This window comes from Diaphorina citri, unplaced genomic scaffold, assembly GCF_000475195.1.
Source record: "Diaphorina citri unplaced genomic scaffold, Diaci psyllid genome assembly version 1.1 scaffold92, whole genome shotgun sequence".
Taxonomy (NCBI): Eukaryota; Metazoa; Arthropoda; class Insecta; order Hemiptera; family Psyllidae; genus Diaphorina; species Diaphorina citri.
The window spans coordinates 93,565-111,231 of NW_007377529.1; the positions used below are offsets into that span (position 1 = coordinate 93,565).

General features: G+C 35.6%; 2 protein-coding genes across 2 annotated transcripts in view; one reads left to right on the forward strand and one right to left on the reverse strand.

Annotated features, from left to right (window-relative positions):
• Positions 1-11,636, reverse strand: part of LOC103524302 (zinc finger protein jing) — an 85,385-nt gene extending 73,749 nt beyond the window's left edge. The window contains exon 1 of the mRNA XM_008489316.3: positions 11,305-11,636. Coding sequence (XP_008487538.1) covers positions 11,305-11,423 — 119 coding nt within the window. The 5' untranslated portion in view covers positions 11,424-11,636. The remainder of the gene's footprint in view (positions 1-11,304) is intronic.
• On the forward strand, positions 1,217-4,762 carry LOC108254548 (molybdenum cofactor sulfurase 3). The gene is made up of 2 exons (XM_017449561.2): positions 1,217-1,314; positions 1,715-4,762. Exon 2 carries the CDS (start codon positions 1,970-1,972, stop codon positions 4,274-4,276), a length of 2,307 nt encoding a protein of 768 aa, XP_017305050.1. The 5' UTR covers positions 1,217-1,314; positions 1,715-1,969; the 3' UTR covers positions 4,277-4,762.
• Positions 11,637-17,667: the final 6,031 nt, after the last annotated feature.

Genomic DNA, 17,667 nt, shown 5'->3' on the forward strand with positions numbered 1-17,667 from the left:
AGGGGTTTTCCGATAAGGAATCCAATGGTGAAAACCGCATCGTCCTAGCTCATCTAGAAGTGGGTTAGAATTAGTATGAGTGAGTCAGTTACACAAAAGGAAAAAAGCTCGAAAATATTATGGAAATCTCAGGATGAATATAAAGAAAGGAATAAAAGATGTAAAAAAGGCAGAAGCTGCAGAGAATTTAAAACGTAAATAATGTGAAATCATAAGTTTTAAAGGAATTTTATTTACTTTAATAAAAAGAAAGAAAAGGGAAGGGAGGAACGAAGAACACACACAATCGTAGAAAAAATGTATAGTGTTACCTCACATTCGCATTGAAAATCAAATGATAAGCACAAGTTTCACTCGTTGAAAGAAAGAAAAGTTTGGAAACAAGTTTTGTTTCTTTACAATATGGGCAATATGGGTTTCAACATGGGAACAGGAAAAGGAGTTTTCTTTTACTTCATTTGTAGAGCTAGAGGTCCATTTTACGCAGAATTGAGAAGGATAAGGTACATAATTACACATTATCTACTTCTGTAATTAGAGCTAATAAGCTAATATCAGTTTTGGGTAACATGATCTTGACTATTCCTATGCCTTTGTGTAAAATGTTACCCAACAACAGAACAATGCAGTGTTTGTCAGTGAGTGAGAAAACAATTTAGAATATAGAAAAGCAAGGAGAAAATGAAGAAAAAATGGTAGGTATGCTTGTCTGATTTTCTAAAATACTTCCATTTTTATTATCTTAAATACACAACCAAAGTCAATGTTGCTTCAAACTTCGGACTTAGAAAAAATTTTCAAAAAAAAAATCAATTTTTTTCATACTTTATATGATTCCTTATCACACGGGGAGTATCTTAAGATAGGAAATTTTTGGTCGAAAATTGGCCGCCGTAGGCGGTTGATTTTGGACTTGGAAAAATTTTCAAAAAAAAAAAAAGTTCAATTTTTGGACACTTTTTAATGATCCCTTATTACATGGGGAGTATTTTAAGATAGGAAATTTTTGGTCGAAAATTGGCCGCCGTAGGCGGCTCAGGCTCGGGACTTAGGAAAATTTTCTTTTTTTATATATTTTTTTTTTCTTTTCAAATACGTATTCCGCAAATGTAATAGAAAGTCGTGTGATGTTCACACCAGATTTTTTTTATTACTTCAACTTTGAAACAAAATGAAGTTAAAAAGTACTTCTTGGTAAACGTACCTAATAAAATAATACCTACTTGCTAAAATTTTGGATTAAAATCACTAGCACGCTGGATCTAGTTCAGACGTACGAGATTTGGAGACTCTTTGCCAGGCAAATGGGCAGAAGTAAGCTATTGACACTGGCTTGATTCTTTAATTAAGTTCAATTTGTATGTTCAAAATAAAATTATTGTAACCCATTTTTTACTAGGGGGGGGGGGGGGGGGGAAAACCCCCGGCCCCCCAAAAGGGAATACCTGCGGCCCGCCAATGTTCAACAAATATCAAAAATGGCCCTCTATACATTTTGAGTTTGACATGCCTGGGTTAGAGATATTGTAAATGTTACAACCGAACACCCAGATAAGCACCATTCAATAGGATGAGGAAAGTCGTGTGATGTTCACACCAGATTTTTCCATCAGACACCCCTAAAGGATGGGTTAAGCTACTAAGAATCTACGAAAGGAGCTCAGGGGTTGCAGTTTGTGCACACCCGATTTACATATATTTTTCTCAATTTCAGGGTGATCTAGGATGGGTGGTTCGAGGATCTATGGTGGGCGAGTTTCAAGATGCTGCATTTAAGCTTCCCATATCAACTGTCAATAATCCTGTCTATACGGAGCCTCCTATAAAAACCAAATTTGGCTATCACATTATTATGGTTGAAGGCAAAAAGTAATGCCTGAACCTTGTTAGTTTGCTAAACAACTATTTACATAAATGTATATTTAATGTGGATAAATTCTTCCTTGACAATTAAATTACCTCTATTACAATGATTTCATTAAAAGAGCTAAATCAGCTGGAAACATCCGAAGAAGAAAAAACATGGAGACGAACAGAATTCAGCCATCTGAAAGACATTTGTTACTTGGACTACACAGGTGCTGGGGTCTATTCTCAAAGTCAAATGAATCAAACCATTGAACAGCTTAAGGAAAATATATTTAGCCATCCTCATGGCAATAGTGTGTTGAGTGATTTCTGTGTATCCGAAATAGATCAAATGAGAACAAAAATTCTTCAATACTTTAATACCGATTCGGATCACTACTCTGTTATATTTACTTCCGGTGCTACTTCTGCCATTAAAACTGTTTCAGAGTATTTTGAATTCAACGAAGGCTCTTTCATTTATTTGACTGACAATCATACATCTGTACTGGGAATGAGAGAACTTGTGAAAACAAATCAGATTTACAGTTTTTCTGTTGATGACGCAAGAAACATGTTGAATGAATTCAAGGAAAGTCAGGAAAACGTTGAAAATATGAGACATTCCAATTCTTTGTTCGTTTATCCTGCAGAAAGTAACTTCAGTGGAACTAAATATCCGTTATCTTGGTGTAATACTGTTCATAGAAATCATGTTTTCAAAAAACATTTCAAATGTTCAAGATCCAATTGTTTTGTCTTATTGGATGCTGCTACTTACTGTGGTTCAAATATGTTAGATCTAAAACAGCATCAGCCAGATTTTATAAGTATTTCTTTTTACAAAATGTTCGGATACCCCACAGGACTAGGTGCATTAATTGTTAAACAAAAATCTGCCCATGTTTTGAATAAAACTTTTTATGGAGGTGGAACAGTTAAAATTTCCATGGCAAATGAAAATTTCCATATAAAGAAAGATGGTCTGTTTGAGAAATTTGAAGATGGGACTGTCAACTACCTGGCAATAATTTCTTTAAAATATGGTTTCGACACAATGGAGAAAAAAAGAAAATCCTTTACCAATGCATTTGAGCTATCACAGTATACATATTTTTATTTCAAACAATTATCCTATTCTAATGGACAGCCTCTTGTAGAATTGTACCACGATACTGATTACGGTGAAAGCAAGTACCAAGGCAATATTGTCAACTTCAATCTACTTCACAAAGACGGTACTTACTATGGATATTCTGAGGTGCAGAATTTGGCAAATCTAAAAAAAATTCAACTCCGGACGGGATGTCATTGTAATCCAGGCTCATGCCAGAGGTTTCTGGGATTGTCTGATATCACTATCAAGTTCCATTTTCAGCAAGGTCATATTTGTGGGGATGACAAAGATATTATTGATGGGAAGCCTACAGGTTCTATAAGAATATCTTATGGGCATGCGTCCAATTGGGATGATGTGAAATACTTTCTTTCTTTTCTTAATCAATATTTTCTACAACAAGCGGACTTTGTATCTATTGGTGACATATGTCTTATCAACAACCAAAGAGCAGAGAGTTCAAAAGGATTTTTTTTAAATCATTCGGACAATATTAATAAGGAAAATAAATTGGTAAGTATATATATATATCCTGTGAAAGCTTGTGGCTTTTTTAAAGTTGAATCTAAATGGGAGGTGACTGCATCTGGCTTGAAATTTGATAGACAGTGGATGATCATAACTCATTCAGGCGTTCCTTTAACTCAAAAACTTGAGAAGAATTTGTGTCTCGTTCAGCCCAACTTTGATATTACTCGAAATATTATGACTCTTTGTTACAAAAGTTCTGGTTCTACTGTTGAAATAGGTATAGATAATGAAGGTTTAGATTTGTGCACAAGTAAGGTTTGTAGTGATAAAATTACTGGCTTTGATTGTGGTAATGCTGTAGCCAACTGGTTGGATGAGCAGTTAAACCGAAAAGGATTAAGACTAATTCGTATCAGTAAAAGATCTAGTAAACGAAATATCAATTCTTTTTCCAACATGGGTCAATATCTGTTAATAACATTACCGAGTATTCAAGCCCAACTTGAAAATTTGAATGCAATCTTTGAACTTGAAAATTTCGTTAATCGGTTTCGAAGTAATTTTGTTGTTAGTGGACAGTTTGAAGCTAATGCAGAGAATGATTGGGACCAAGTGTTGATTGAAACAAATGATGGTTTGTTGTCATTTCAAGTAACCAGTCAGTGCACCCGTTGTCAGTATATCTATATTGACCAAGAAACTGCCCTGAACACAGATGTTCCACTTGGTATAAAAAAGTTTGGAATTTACATTCATAATAACTTTACTGTGGAAGATAAAAATAAACTCTTCATTTTTGTAGGAAATACGTTTTATTATAAAAAGAAAAGGTTGGAATAAAACATTTTTGTTCGATTTATAGTGTAGTTAATTAATTAAATATAAATTTAAGCATTACTAAAGTATGAGTGATCTTCAAAAAAATCATGGTATAGAAAACTGTCAATTAAAACATTATGCCTACTTGCCAAAAGAAGGCGGTTAAAAAGAAGAGGTATGAGGGGAAGAATCGAGTATACTGAAATCTCTAAATTGATTAGGAAGTTAGCTAAACAAGATATTGCGTTATACAATAACAATTTCTTACAAAAAGTAGTAGAGAAAAATGCAAGCTTGAGAAAAGCAAAAGGGGAGATAGCCATAGGGAGAGCAGAAATCACTAGCTTAAAGAGAGGCAATGGTGAGGTAATAACAAACAGAGATGAAATATTACAAAGGATTTCTGAATTTTATCAAGAACTTTACAGTAGCAACGAACAAGTAATCATAGATAGATGTGCTGGAAAAATAGACAAAGTCAAAGAAACAGAAGTTAAACAAGCGGGGCCCGTCCCTCCGGGAATTTTTTGATCTTGGTTAAAGAAAATCAGTATTTATGTACCTACCTATTTTATTTAATATTCAGTTTATTATTATTCTTGATTTGATTTTTTATTTTACTTTCATGTAATGATTTAAAATCAAGACTAGAGCCCGTTCTCCCTTTATTCCCAATATAATGTTTAAGTCACCCATCCATTTATTGGCCTTCCTCGGCGTAGCTTAACATAGGTAACGCTAAAACCGGTCTTAAATTAACGACTGAAGTGTTATCTAAAACTTTCTCGCTTTGAGTTCATAGGTCGTCGCGACAAATTTCAAGATCAGAGCTCATTTGTGTGAGAAAATGAGAAAAAAAAAATCCCACAATTAGTCAATTAACTTTAAGTCACCCATCCATTTATTGGCTTTGCTCGGCGTAGCTTATGGTGTGAACATCACACGACTTTCTATTACATTTGCAGAATACGTAGGTATTTGAAAAGAAATAGAAATTAAAAAAAATGTAATAAAAGGGAATTTGTTGACACAGGGGAGTATCGAACCCGCAACTTCTCAACCGTAAGTCGGACAGTGCTAAAAGTAGCACCATTCGATTCGGCTTAAAAAATCACATGGGATCAACTATTCACATGCTTACTTGTTAATGATTCACAAATAAAAGGGAAATTTGTTGACACCGGGGAGTATCGAACCCGCACCTTCTCAACTGTAAGTCAGAGAGTGCTAAAAGTAGCACCATTCGATTCCGCGTGAAAAATCACATGGGATTAACTATTCACATGCTTACTTGTTAATGGTTCACAAATAAAAGGGAAATTTGTTGACACAGGGGAGTATCAAACCCGCAACTTCTCAACTGTAAGTCTTAATGTGAAAGAATTTTTTAACAATCTGGAAAAGACCTACAACCAGTACAACTTTTGCTCCTCAATGATACTAGATGAGACAGGAATCCCGACAGTCTTGTGCCCCCACCAAAAGTTGTAGCAAAAAAAAGGACAAAAAAGTTGGGTCAGGCTGCTTCGGCAGAACGAGGGGAACTTGTTACTATGATAGGAATCATCAGAGCTTCTGGAGAAGCAATCCCTCCTGTCTTTGTTTTCCCTCGAGTATTCATGAAAGATGAGTTTCTATTGGGTGCACCAGAAGGCAGCCTAGGTTTTGCTAATAAAAGTGGCTGGAGCTCCACAGAAATATTTTTTGAAACTATCAAACATATTCAAAATCAAATAAAGGCGTCAAAAGAAAACCCAGCTCTTATCCTCATGGATAATCACGAAACCCATCAATCAATGGAAGCCATTGAGTACTGCAGAGCTTCCGGAATAACGCTTCTGACATTTCCACCACACAAAACCGACGAGCTCCAACCTCTAGATGTTGCAGTATTTTCTCCATTCAAAAATAGATTAAAAGCAGGATTCAAAAAGTGGACATCAGATAACCCTGGTTCAAGTTGGCCTTTGATGGCAATGTGGCCGAAAATTTCAGAGTCTTCAAGGAGGACCTAAATATACAGGGTGTCCCGCGAACGACTGTACAACGCTTGAGGGTTGATGCAGGACCTAAAGGGCTACCAGAAAAAGCTATCTGGACAGATCCGATTTTCAACAGGGGCGGAGTTATGAAGGATTTCCTGTTTTTCGACATTTTTCATACCTCGTCAACTTAAAACGCCTTTATCTCTTGAACCAATAAAGATAATATAAAATTAATTGCACCATTGAAAAGAACGCAAAATTTACTAAAAGATAAGATTCCCTGTTTTGATAAAACCCTCCCTTAAACACAACCAGAGGCTTGAGAAAAAGATTTTTTTGTATCTCTTTAAAAACTACCATTTTTTCAATTCGATTTTTCTTAAAGTTTCCACTGAAATTCATCACAACAACAACAACAACAACAACAACAACAACAACAACAACAACAACAACAACAACAACAACAACACCAACACCGACACCGCCACGACACCGATACCACCACCAACAACAACAACAACAACAACAACAACAACAACAACAACTGGTGTTGGTGGCGTTGGTGGTGGTGTTGGTGGCTTGGTTGTTGTACTTGTTGTAGTTGTTGTTGGTGTAGTTGTTGTTGGTGTAGTTGTTGTTGGTGTAGTTGTTGTTGTTGTTGTTGTTGTTGTTGTTGTTGTTGTTGTTGTTGTTGTTGTTGTTGTTGTTGTTGTTGTTGTTGTTATTGTTGTTGTTGTTGTTGGTGGTGGTGTTGGTGTTGGTATTGTTGTTGGTGTTGTTGTTGTTGTTGTTGTTGTTGTTGTTGTTGTTGTTGTTGTTGTTGTTGTTGTTGTTGTTGTTGTTGTTGTCGTTGTTCTTGTTGTTGTTTATCATTTTTGTCAGTAGATGTCAACATCTACTACCATATCATTTTTGATAGGTATATAAGTGTTGTTGTTGTTGTTGTTGGTGTTGTTGTTGTTGTTGTTGTTGTTATTGTTGGTATTGTTGTTGTTGTTGTTGTTGTAGTTGTTGTTGTTGGTGTAGTTGTTGTTGTTGGTGTAGTTGTTGTTGTTGTTGTTGTTGTGGTTGTTGTTGTGGTTGTTGTTGTTGTTGTTGTTGTTGTCGTTGTGGTTGTTGTTGTGGTTGTTGTTGTTGTTGTTGTTCGTGTTGTTTTTGGAGGAAAATTCGGTGCGGCGATAGCAAGAAACAGGTGGACAGGGATTCATAGTAATTTTATGATTTCACATATAAAATAGAATTGAAGTCATGATGATAGATATATCTACAGATCAAAATTAGATAAAAGGCTGGTTGGCCCTATGTTTAGGTAAGGCAGGCTGTTTCTTAATAATGTGTTTGGAAGTTTCATTTGCGAGGTAGAAGTAAATGCTATCGATTCCTTTCAAACTGATAGAGCAACATAACATGCCCCCACAATAACCGCAAATTTTCCAACTATGGCTAGATAATTATTTACCGTGGGAAGAAATGCATGGGATTGTTATCATGGGTGTACGATTGTACATAGCTCACTCAACAGTCCAGTGTACAGTGCAAAAGATAATGTTACACCGTTCACTCTATCCAATGCATTTCTGCATTTTTTTATTTCGCGAAGAGTTAATCACTGAAATTTGATAGATCTACTTAATGATAAAACAATAGGAACCGAGGGGCCAAATGAGCCAAATTTTAGTGCTGAATAAGAGGAAGGCTTTACACTCAATCTCCAGAAATTTTGAGACTCAATCGAAGTTGATAGAGGACTGAAAATATCTTCGAACTTTTAGAAAATATCTTCGGACTTTTCTTGCTAAGAACATAATTTCAGACAAAGAGCAATAAAAAAACCAAGTAGGTACTGGCATTGCAACTGTCTTATTAGCTGAAGCTCAACGAGAATACTGCAATAAAATGCAAGGAACGAAACCATAGACCACAGAACGTACGTATACGAGAACTCGCACTTCGTGCTCGGGAGGGGGGCTTCGCCCCCCTCCACCCCCCGGGGGCTTCGCGTGTTCGCTACGCGGGGTTGCGTATATGAAAATATCTTCGAACTTTTCTTGCTAAGAACATAATTTCAGACAAAGAGCAATAAAAAAACCAAGTACTGGCATTGCAACTGTCTTATTAGCTGAAGCTCAACGAGAATACTGCAATAAAATGCAAGGAACAAAACCATAGACCACAGAACGTACGTATACGAGAATACAATTGTATTATTCAATATCATAATCTCGACTCATTTGAAAATAATAAGATATCTCTCGTAGGTAAGTGGATTATCTGTAGAAACCAAACATGCTGGTGGAACTTTTTTAACTTCGCTGTTCTGTTCTGTCAGTTCTCAGTTGGTTTCTTTTATGTAGATTCCTGATAGTCCTGATGATTCTATGATGGATAATGTGATCAAACTTTTTCGTGTAGGTTCGAAATGTACCTACTCCTGGACTGAAATCCGTGTTCTCTGGTTCTTTTTACTTCTCAGAGCAAATATCTAGAACCTTCTTGGTGCTCTAATTCTCCAGTTATTCTCTATAACCATGTCACGTCCAGAAGACCATAAAAGGGTTAAATTCAAACATACATCTAATGATAATTTGGCACTGATCAAGACAAAGCATTCTTCGTTTTCTTCTTGTTCTCGCAATGCATACATAACAATTCTAACATACATACAAATACAAGTCGAACACATCTGAAAAGACCAATACTCTCTCGTCAGACTTTCAAAGTAACAGTGTCTAATCAATTATTGTACCTTTTCTAATGACCAAGACAATACAATTGAATACTGTTGGTGGAGATACTGGGATAAGCTGGTCTTCAATTGCATTTGGATGTTAATGCTTAATGTGCGTGCCTGTACAGATGAATAATTAATTTTTGGCACATCCACTAAAAATAAGTCGTTTTGTTATTCCTTTGAAAAACTTTGAAACTATGCCATAAAAGATAGATAGCTACACCAGATTAAATACCTTTGTGAACCCATGCTCTTGTACACAAGAGACGCTTTATCTGTTCTGCCCCAGGCAGAAAAACGAGTAATTTTCATTTAATTATCGAAAAAGGGAGTAAAAAATAATACGGGTAGAGAGCAGATTTTATAGAAACCGTGAGGCGAAAGAAGAAAAAATACATAAAAATCGTGAATTACACAAGATCAAGGATAATTCTAAGGAAAATATAAAAGTTGAATATGATGGAAAATGTTGCCAGTGGTTTTCTAGATTTACAATTATTCTGGAACCGTGTGAAGTGTAGCATTAAACATTACGTAAGTAACGGGTGCAATGTGCCCATTCAAAACAAGTGCTGTACGCACTCACGTAGATTTTATAGTATTTTAACCTATACCTACTTCTGAGGGTTTAACATTAAAATTAAAGCTCTGCCATATACCTAGATATCTACTAGCTTTCATAGCTCTTATTATCCCACAGTACTTCTGAGGGTTTAACATTAAAATTAAAGCTCTGCCATATACCTAGATATCTACTAGCTTTCATAGCTCTTATTATCCCACAGTACCTTGTGTTATAAGGTTATAACATTCTTGTCCAACGAAATGTCAGTGAAGAAATTTACTTGGCAGCATTCTGTTTCTTTCAAGTACGATGATGCATTGTGATACATGGTAAGATTAGTATATCTACTGTCGATGTCCCTGGAGTAAGGATTGACTCGCACCTTTGTGCTGGTTGCAGCAAGAGTTAGCCACATTAAGATTGAGCTACCCGAGGAGGACAGACCAAAAATATTTTGAATTTGAAGACAGAACTTTTTTGAAAATGTCTATTAGGAAGAAGAGGTCCATACAAAATTGTTACTCAAGTACACGTTAACAAGGTTGCTCTAAAAATGTTGCAAGATGAAAGCAGATCATTAAAATTTGAATGTAATTGTTGATTCTTATTGTATTCCCTCTAAAAAGTTTAAAGTAATGATGGGAAATTGGTCATCTCCACTAATTTTAGTTTCAGAAAAATTCAATAGAATTGGTGGAGACGCCAAAAGCCCGCGCGCCCTTCTTATCATGTTAGGCATTGAATGTTTGAAAATTTGTCATCTCCACTGATTTGAATGAAGATAATAAACCACATGCTTCTCTTGTACTGTGTAAACAAGATAGGTAGGTACCTAATGTGGGAAAATTTGTACCTACTAATAAAATTTCAGCAAAAAAAAAATTCAACAATAGAATTGGTGGAGACGCCAAACGCCCGCGTGCCCTTCCTGTAATGTTGAGCATTGACTGTTTGAAAATTTGCCATCTCCACTGATTTGAATGAAGATTATAATCATCTACTTAAATGCTTCGCTTGCACTGTCTGAAATACCTTATGTTGGGAAATTTGTCATCTCCACTAATGGAAGAGGATAATGCTCCTACCACAGTTCTGAATCACCATTTAAATAAAACAGCTCCCACAGATAGGCTATCCATCTAACCCACACCAGAGAATTCCAACCTGTAGCTTGAACCAAAAAAGTTATTGGGTAGGTAATCGTAAAATGGAACCTACCTACGTTCTTCAGGCACTTATTTCCAAGAGGAGAATGTAGGAATGCCAATAATATGTGGCGTACCCGATTGAGTAGTAGAATAAAAGAGCGGAAAAAATATTTATTAAATAAAATAAATATCATTCTGAATGTAATAAAAGGCAAAAGAAATTTTATCAAAAATAGAAAAGGAAGTAAACTATAGAATCACGGAATCCTTCAGATACAAAAACCTTTTTTTCTCTCACACAACAAAATGGCCTCCCCTCAAATATGTAGGATATTTGTGCCCACGAAGCGCACGTATTTTGTTCAAATTTCACTTCCCAAGATACATAAAAACTCTGATCCATTTGGATGGACAAAAAAATGACCAGTAAGTAAACAAAAGAAATTATATTTTAATTACTTATGCATTAAAAATTGCATTGATAAGTAAATAAACACTTGCAGTCAAGTTCATACGTGTGTATAAACAATGCTTGAAAATGTTTACTACTTTGATTTCCGCGTTTGAAAAGAACATGCATCAACATTAATTTAAAATACCTAATTTAACAAAATATTTACCTGTCTGAACTTTCAGAACTGTCATAGCGGTCGGTGCATCTTTTCTTTCTACAAGTTTCATCGTTTTCATGATCCGAACAATTGGATACGAACTGAGTTTCTTGGTCACATGAAGTCATTTTAAAAAGAACACACAAGATTTAAAATTAAACCATTCAAATGCTACAAACACATTTTTAGCACGGAAAAATATTAAAATTAAATGAAAACAAACGTGGATTAAATTTTAATTATAACATGCATTAAAAAAATATTTAAATGCATTTTTATTTTATTTATTTTAAATGAAAATAAAAAGTACAGTACGGTATATACAACACACAAGGAGAATTATTTACAACTAAACAGACTAAACTGAAGTGAACTGAGGACAGAGAACAGAACTGACATCACTCCTCTTCACCCCACATACTCCGGCCATCTTGCTACGCAGCGATTTACAACTAAACTGAAGTGAACTGAGGACAGAGAACAGAACTGACATCACTCCTCTTCACCCCACATACTCCGGCCATCTTGCTACGCAGCGAGAGGTGCATTGCCATCTGACGTCATCAAAAAGGAGTACATAGAAACAGTGCGGGATTACGTTGTGGGTCAACACAGGGGGGCAATCCCGTTCTAGTTGGCAAAAGAACCCCCCTCTCGCACTATTCTCGTAAGTATAACAGACTTGTTATCAAAAGCTTGGTCGAGGTTTCGTCGGACACCTTAATACAATAACAAATCGAAAAAATTGGTGGTCAAACGAAAAGGCAAGGTGGCTTACGCCTGGTCAGTCTTAGCAACAAGAAGTGTGATTGCCTTTGTTGCCGGTTCAGGCTTGGGTCCAGTAGGTACCCATCACCCCACCGCGCCGATAAGATTACAAGTGCTAACTGTGTTCGGACTCATTTTTATTAAATGTATGTAGGTAGGTATTCATTTATGAAGCCGGTCTGCACAAGTTGACACTGCAGACCTCTCGTACTTCCAAGCAGAATGCAGACCCCTCCTAAAACCTCCGAGAGCCGAAAGGTCTACATTGAATCCACCACATTGATTCAGAACTACTTTGAAAAAACAAATACCTACCTGTGACATTTACACAAGATTGATACACGATGCTCTAATTAGGTGCTGGTATTGTTGAGTAGCTATTGAATTTCACTGACATGTTTAGAAATATTAATACATGGAACACACGTATCTGCATTTTTTCCGACTGAATGGATGCATTAATAATCTAAACAGAACAGTATGATATTCAAGGAAGGGAATTTGAACAAATTACTTGCACTTATTTGACGCTCACACTTTCCTTAGATTCACGGACAATTTAGTTTAAACCTTTCTTTTGACTTTTATCCATCGACATCTAAAAAAGATCTTGTGGTAGGTATACTACGTGTCTATAATGATGGGAAATTGGTCATCTCCACTAATTTTAGATTCAGAAAAATTCAATAGAATTGGTGGAGACGCCAAAAGCCCGCGCGCCCTTCTTATCATGTTAGGCATTGAATGTTTGAAAATTTGTCATCTCCACTGATTTGAATGAAGATAATAAACCACATGCTTCTCTTGTACTGTGTAAACAAGATAGGTAGGTACCTAATGTGGGAAAATTTGTACCTACTAATAAAATTTCAGCAAAAAAAAAATTCAACAATAGAATTGGTGGAGACGCCAAACGCCCGCGTGCCCTTCCTGTAATGTTGAGCATTGACTGTTTGAAAATTTGCCATCTCCACTGATTTGAATGAAGATTATAATCATCTACTTAAATACTTCGCTTGCACTGTCTGAAATACCTTATGTTGGGAAATTTGTCATCTCCACTAATGAAAGAGGATAATGCTCCTACCACAGTTCTGAATCACCACTTAAATAAAACAGCTCCCACAGATAGGCTATCCATCTAACCCACACCAGAGAATTCCAACCTGTAGCTTGAACCAAAAAAGTTATTGGGCTTCGCTTGCACTGTCTGAAATACCTTATGTTGGGAAATTTGTCATCTCCACTAATGGAAGAGGATAATGCTCCTACCACAGTTCTGAATCACCATTTAAATAAAACAGCTCCCACAGATAGGCTATCCATCTAACCCACACCAGAGAATTCCAACCTGTAGCTTGAACCAAAAAAGTTATTGGGTAGGTAATCGTAAAATGGAACCTACCTACGTTCTTCAGGCACTTATTTCCAAGAGGAGAATGTAGGAATGCCAATAATATGTGGCGTACCCGATTGAGTAGTAGAATAAAAGAGCGGAAAAAATATTTATTAAATAAAATAAATATCATTCTGAATGTAATAAAAGGCAAAAGAAATTTTATCAAAAATAGAAAAGGAAGTAAACTATAGAATCACGGAATCCTTCAGATACAAAAACCTTTTTTTCTCTCACACAACAAAATGGCCTCCCCTCAAATATGTAGGATATTTGTGCCCACGAAGCGCACGTATTTTGTTCACATTTCACTTCCCAAGATACATAAAAACTCTGATCCATTTGGATGGACAAAAAAATGACCAGTAAGTAAACAAAAGAAATTATATTTTAATTACTTATGCATTAAAAATTGCATTGATAAGTAAATAAACACTTGCTAAGCTACCATCATAATTTAAGCCAAACTTTTCATGGTACACAACCCATCTATTTCTGCCATAAAAGTAGTGCTTGTTCTCATAATATTTGTTTCCTAATTTATCAACTCCTACAAGGGTTCCGAATTTCAAATCATCAGTTCTGAAACAGAGAAAAAAAATAATACAATAATACAAATGAACTGAATTTACAAAAGTAACTTTACTTCTCTTCAATACTTACTTGTTATTAGGGATTGGATTAATACAATAATACAAATGAACTGAATTTACAAAAGTAACTTTACTTCTCTTCAATACTTACTTGTTATTAGGGATTTAGGTACCTAGGTGCTTCTACTTGTACATAGGGTGACCATACTGATCTAATTTGGACAATTTTAAAAGTCAATCTTTTTTTTTTTTTTCAATTATATACCTTAAAAAAATCAATATCATTTTTTTCCATGTAGGTAGGTACCTCTACTAAAATTCATTTCCACAATATTTGGTCTTCTTATTTTCGGCACCTCCCCAAATTAAACTTCATTTAGCAACTAATGATAGGTAAGAACTCATTAGATCCCTTTAAATTTACACAAAAGTTATTTTGAAATTTCACTTCCCAAGATACATAAAAACTCTGATGCATTTGGATGGACAAAAAAAATGACCAGTAAGTAAACAAAAGAAATTATATTTTAATTACTTATGCATTAAAAATTGCATTGATAAGTAAATAAACACTTGCAGTCAAGTTCATACGTGTGTATAAACAATGCTTGAAAATGTTTACTACTTTGATTTCCGCGTTTGAAAAGAACATGCATCAACATTAATTTAAAATAATTTAACAAAATATTTACCTGTCTGAACTTTCAGAACTGTCATAGCGGTCGGTGCATCTTTTCTTTCTACAAGTTTCATCGTTTTCCCTAATTTAACAAAATATTTACCTGTCTGAACTTTCAGAACTGTCATAGCGGTCGGTGCATCTTTTCTTTCTACAAGTTTCATCGTTTTCATGATCCGAACAATTGGATACGAACTGAGTTTCTTGGTCACATGAAGTCATTTTAAAAAGAACACACAAGATTTAAAATTAAACCATTCAAATGCTACAAACACATTTTTAGCACGGAAAAATATTAAAATTAAATGAAAACAAACGTGGATTAAATTTTAATTATAACATGCATTAAAAAAATATTTAAATGCATTTTTATTTTATTTATTTTAAATGAAAATAAAAAGTACAGTACGGTATATACAACACACAAGGAGAATTATTTACAACTAAACAGACTAAACTGAAGTGAACTGAGGACAGAGAACAGAACTGACATCACTCCTCTTCACCCCACATACTCCGGCCATCTTGCTACGCAGCGAGAGGTGCATTGCCATCTGACGTCATCAAAAAGGAGTACATAGAAACAGTGCGGGATTACGTCGTGGGTCAACACAGGGGGGCAATCCCGTTCTAGTTGGCAAAAGAACCCCCCTCTCGCACTATTCTCGTAAGTATAACAGACTTGTTATCAAAAGCTTGGTCGAGGTTTCGTCGGACACCTTAATACAATAACAAATCGAAAAAATTGGTGGTCAAACGAAAAGGCAAGGTGGCTTACGCCTGGTCAGTCTTAGCAACAAGAAGTGTGATTGCCTTTGTTGCCGGTTCAGGCTTGGGTCCAGTAGGTACCCATCACCCCACCGCGCCGATAAGATTACAAGTGCTAACTGTGTTCGGACTCATTTTTATTAAATGTATGTAGGTAGGTATTCATTTATGAAGCCGGTCTGCACAAGTTGACACTGCAGACCTCTCGTACTTCCAAGCAGAATGCAGACCCCTCCTAAAACCTCCGAGAGCCGAAAGGTCTACATTGAATCCACCACATTGATTCACAATTTCGACCTTTTTCGAATGTAATTTTCAACATTAGTTTCGATTCCTCAACAAAGAAATTTGTCTAATGTAAAACTGTCGCATATGCTATTAGCAACATAATGACAGGTTTGGTCGGGACGGAATTCTTGTCTCATGTCCTGATAACTGATAAGTACTTCGCCACCTCCGACGATAACCCTAGTGTGAAAATAGTAATAGTAATACACGCTATATTCCTCAATACGTTAAGGGATATAGTTGATAATGAGTGAAATGGTCATAAACACAGTCATAATATTGTGTTGCGAAACAAAACAGTTTTAAGATGGAAGAGATTGCCGTAGGGCCCTAGGCAGTAATAATTTCAGCCTTTGTAAGTTGTGTTTGTGTAAAGCTTCTTGCTCACTATGCAGCTCCGAGCAGGGTAGGGAACTTTTCAGTCTTCAGCCCAACTTTGGGGTTAAGTAGTGACAATCGATCAGCCTCTGCCCTTGTTGATTTGTATTCGCCTGTTAAGAAGTCTGCAAATTATTAATATTCGCGGTCCTCTTGTAGTCAATTTGTAGAAATTTGCCAAAAATATCATATAAATTTGAAATGAAAATAGCTATGAAATACAAGTTGGTAATCAAACAATAAGAAAAAAAATTGAAATTTATTTAACATAGGTAAGTATAATGCTAACAAATAAACATTTCTTGCTGATCAATATCAATGCTTTATTGTAGCCAAAGGTATACTATTAATTTATTTATCATGAGAGGGGAGGGGGGAGGCTCTGCCTCAGATTTCTAGAAGATGTTCAGACATATTCTACTTGGAAATGTCCTAAATAGTCAATGGTTTATTCAGTTCACCTTTGTGCTGGTTGCAGCAAGAGTTAGTAACATTAAGATTGAGCTACCCGAGGAGGACAGACCAACAATATTTTGAATTTGAAGACAGAACTTTTTTTAAAATGTCTATTAGGAAGAAGAGGTCCATACAAAATTGTTACTCAAGTACACGTTAACAAGGTTGCTCTAAAAATGTTGCAAGATGAAAGAAAAAAATTGAAATTTATTTAACATAGGTAAGAATAATGCTAACAAATAAACATTTCTTGGTGATCAATATCAATGCCTTATTGTAGACAAAGGTATACTATTAATTTATTTATCATGAGAGGGGAGGGGGGGAGGCTCTGCCTCAGATTTCTAGAAGATGTTCAGACATATTCTACTTGGAAATGTCCTAAATAGTCAATGGTTTATTCAGTTCAATAAAATTGTATGTAGGTAGGTATTCATTTATGAAGCCGGTCTGCACAAGTTGACACTGTAGACCTCTCGTACTTCCAAGCAGAATGCAGACCCCTCCTAAAACCTCCGAGAGCCGAAAGGTCTACATTGAATCCACCACATTGATTCACAATTTCGACCTTTTTCGAATGTAATTTATTTTCAACATTAGTTTCGATTCCTCAACAAAGAAATTTGTCTAATGTAAAACTGTCGCATAATGCTATTAGCAACATAATGACAGGTTTGGTCGGGACGGAATTCTTGTCTCGTGTCCTAATAACTGATAAGTACTTCGCCACCTCCGACGATAACCCTAGTGTGAAAATAGTAACAGTAATACACGCTATATTTCTCAATACGTTAAGGGATATAGTTGATAATGAGTGAAATGGTCATAAACACAGTCATAATATTGTGTTGCGAAACAAAACAGTTTTAAAGTTGTAGATAACGTAAGGACTAATAAAACGTGTAACATTTTTCCTTTCTTGGGTCAACAGGTGAAAGAGAGCATGTAAAACGAGACATTAATAAATTGGCGGAAAAAAAAAAATCCTTTAAACTTGAAGGAAAGAAGTTTTTGACATCTCCACTAATAGTCAAAACTTTGATGAT

Bases quoted from the DNA above. Each gene is read 5' to 3' on its own strand.
- LOC108254548 (XM_017449561.2), top strand. From the start codon at position 1,970: ATGATTTCATTAAAAGAGCTAAATCAGCTGGAAACATCCGAAGAAGAA.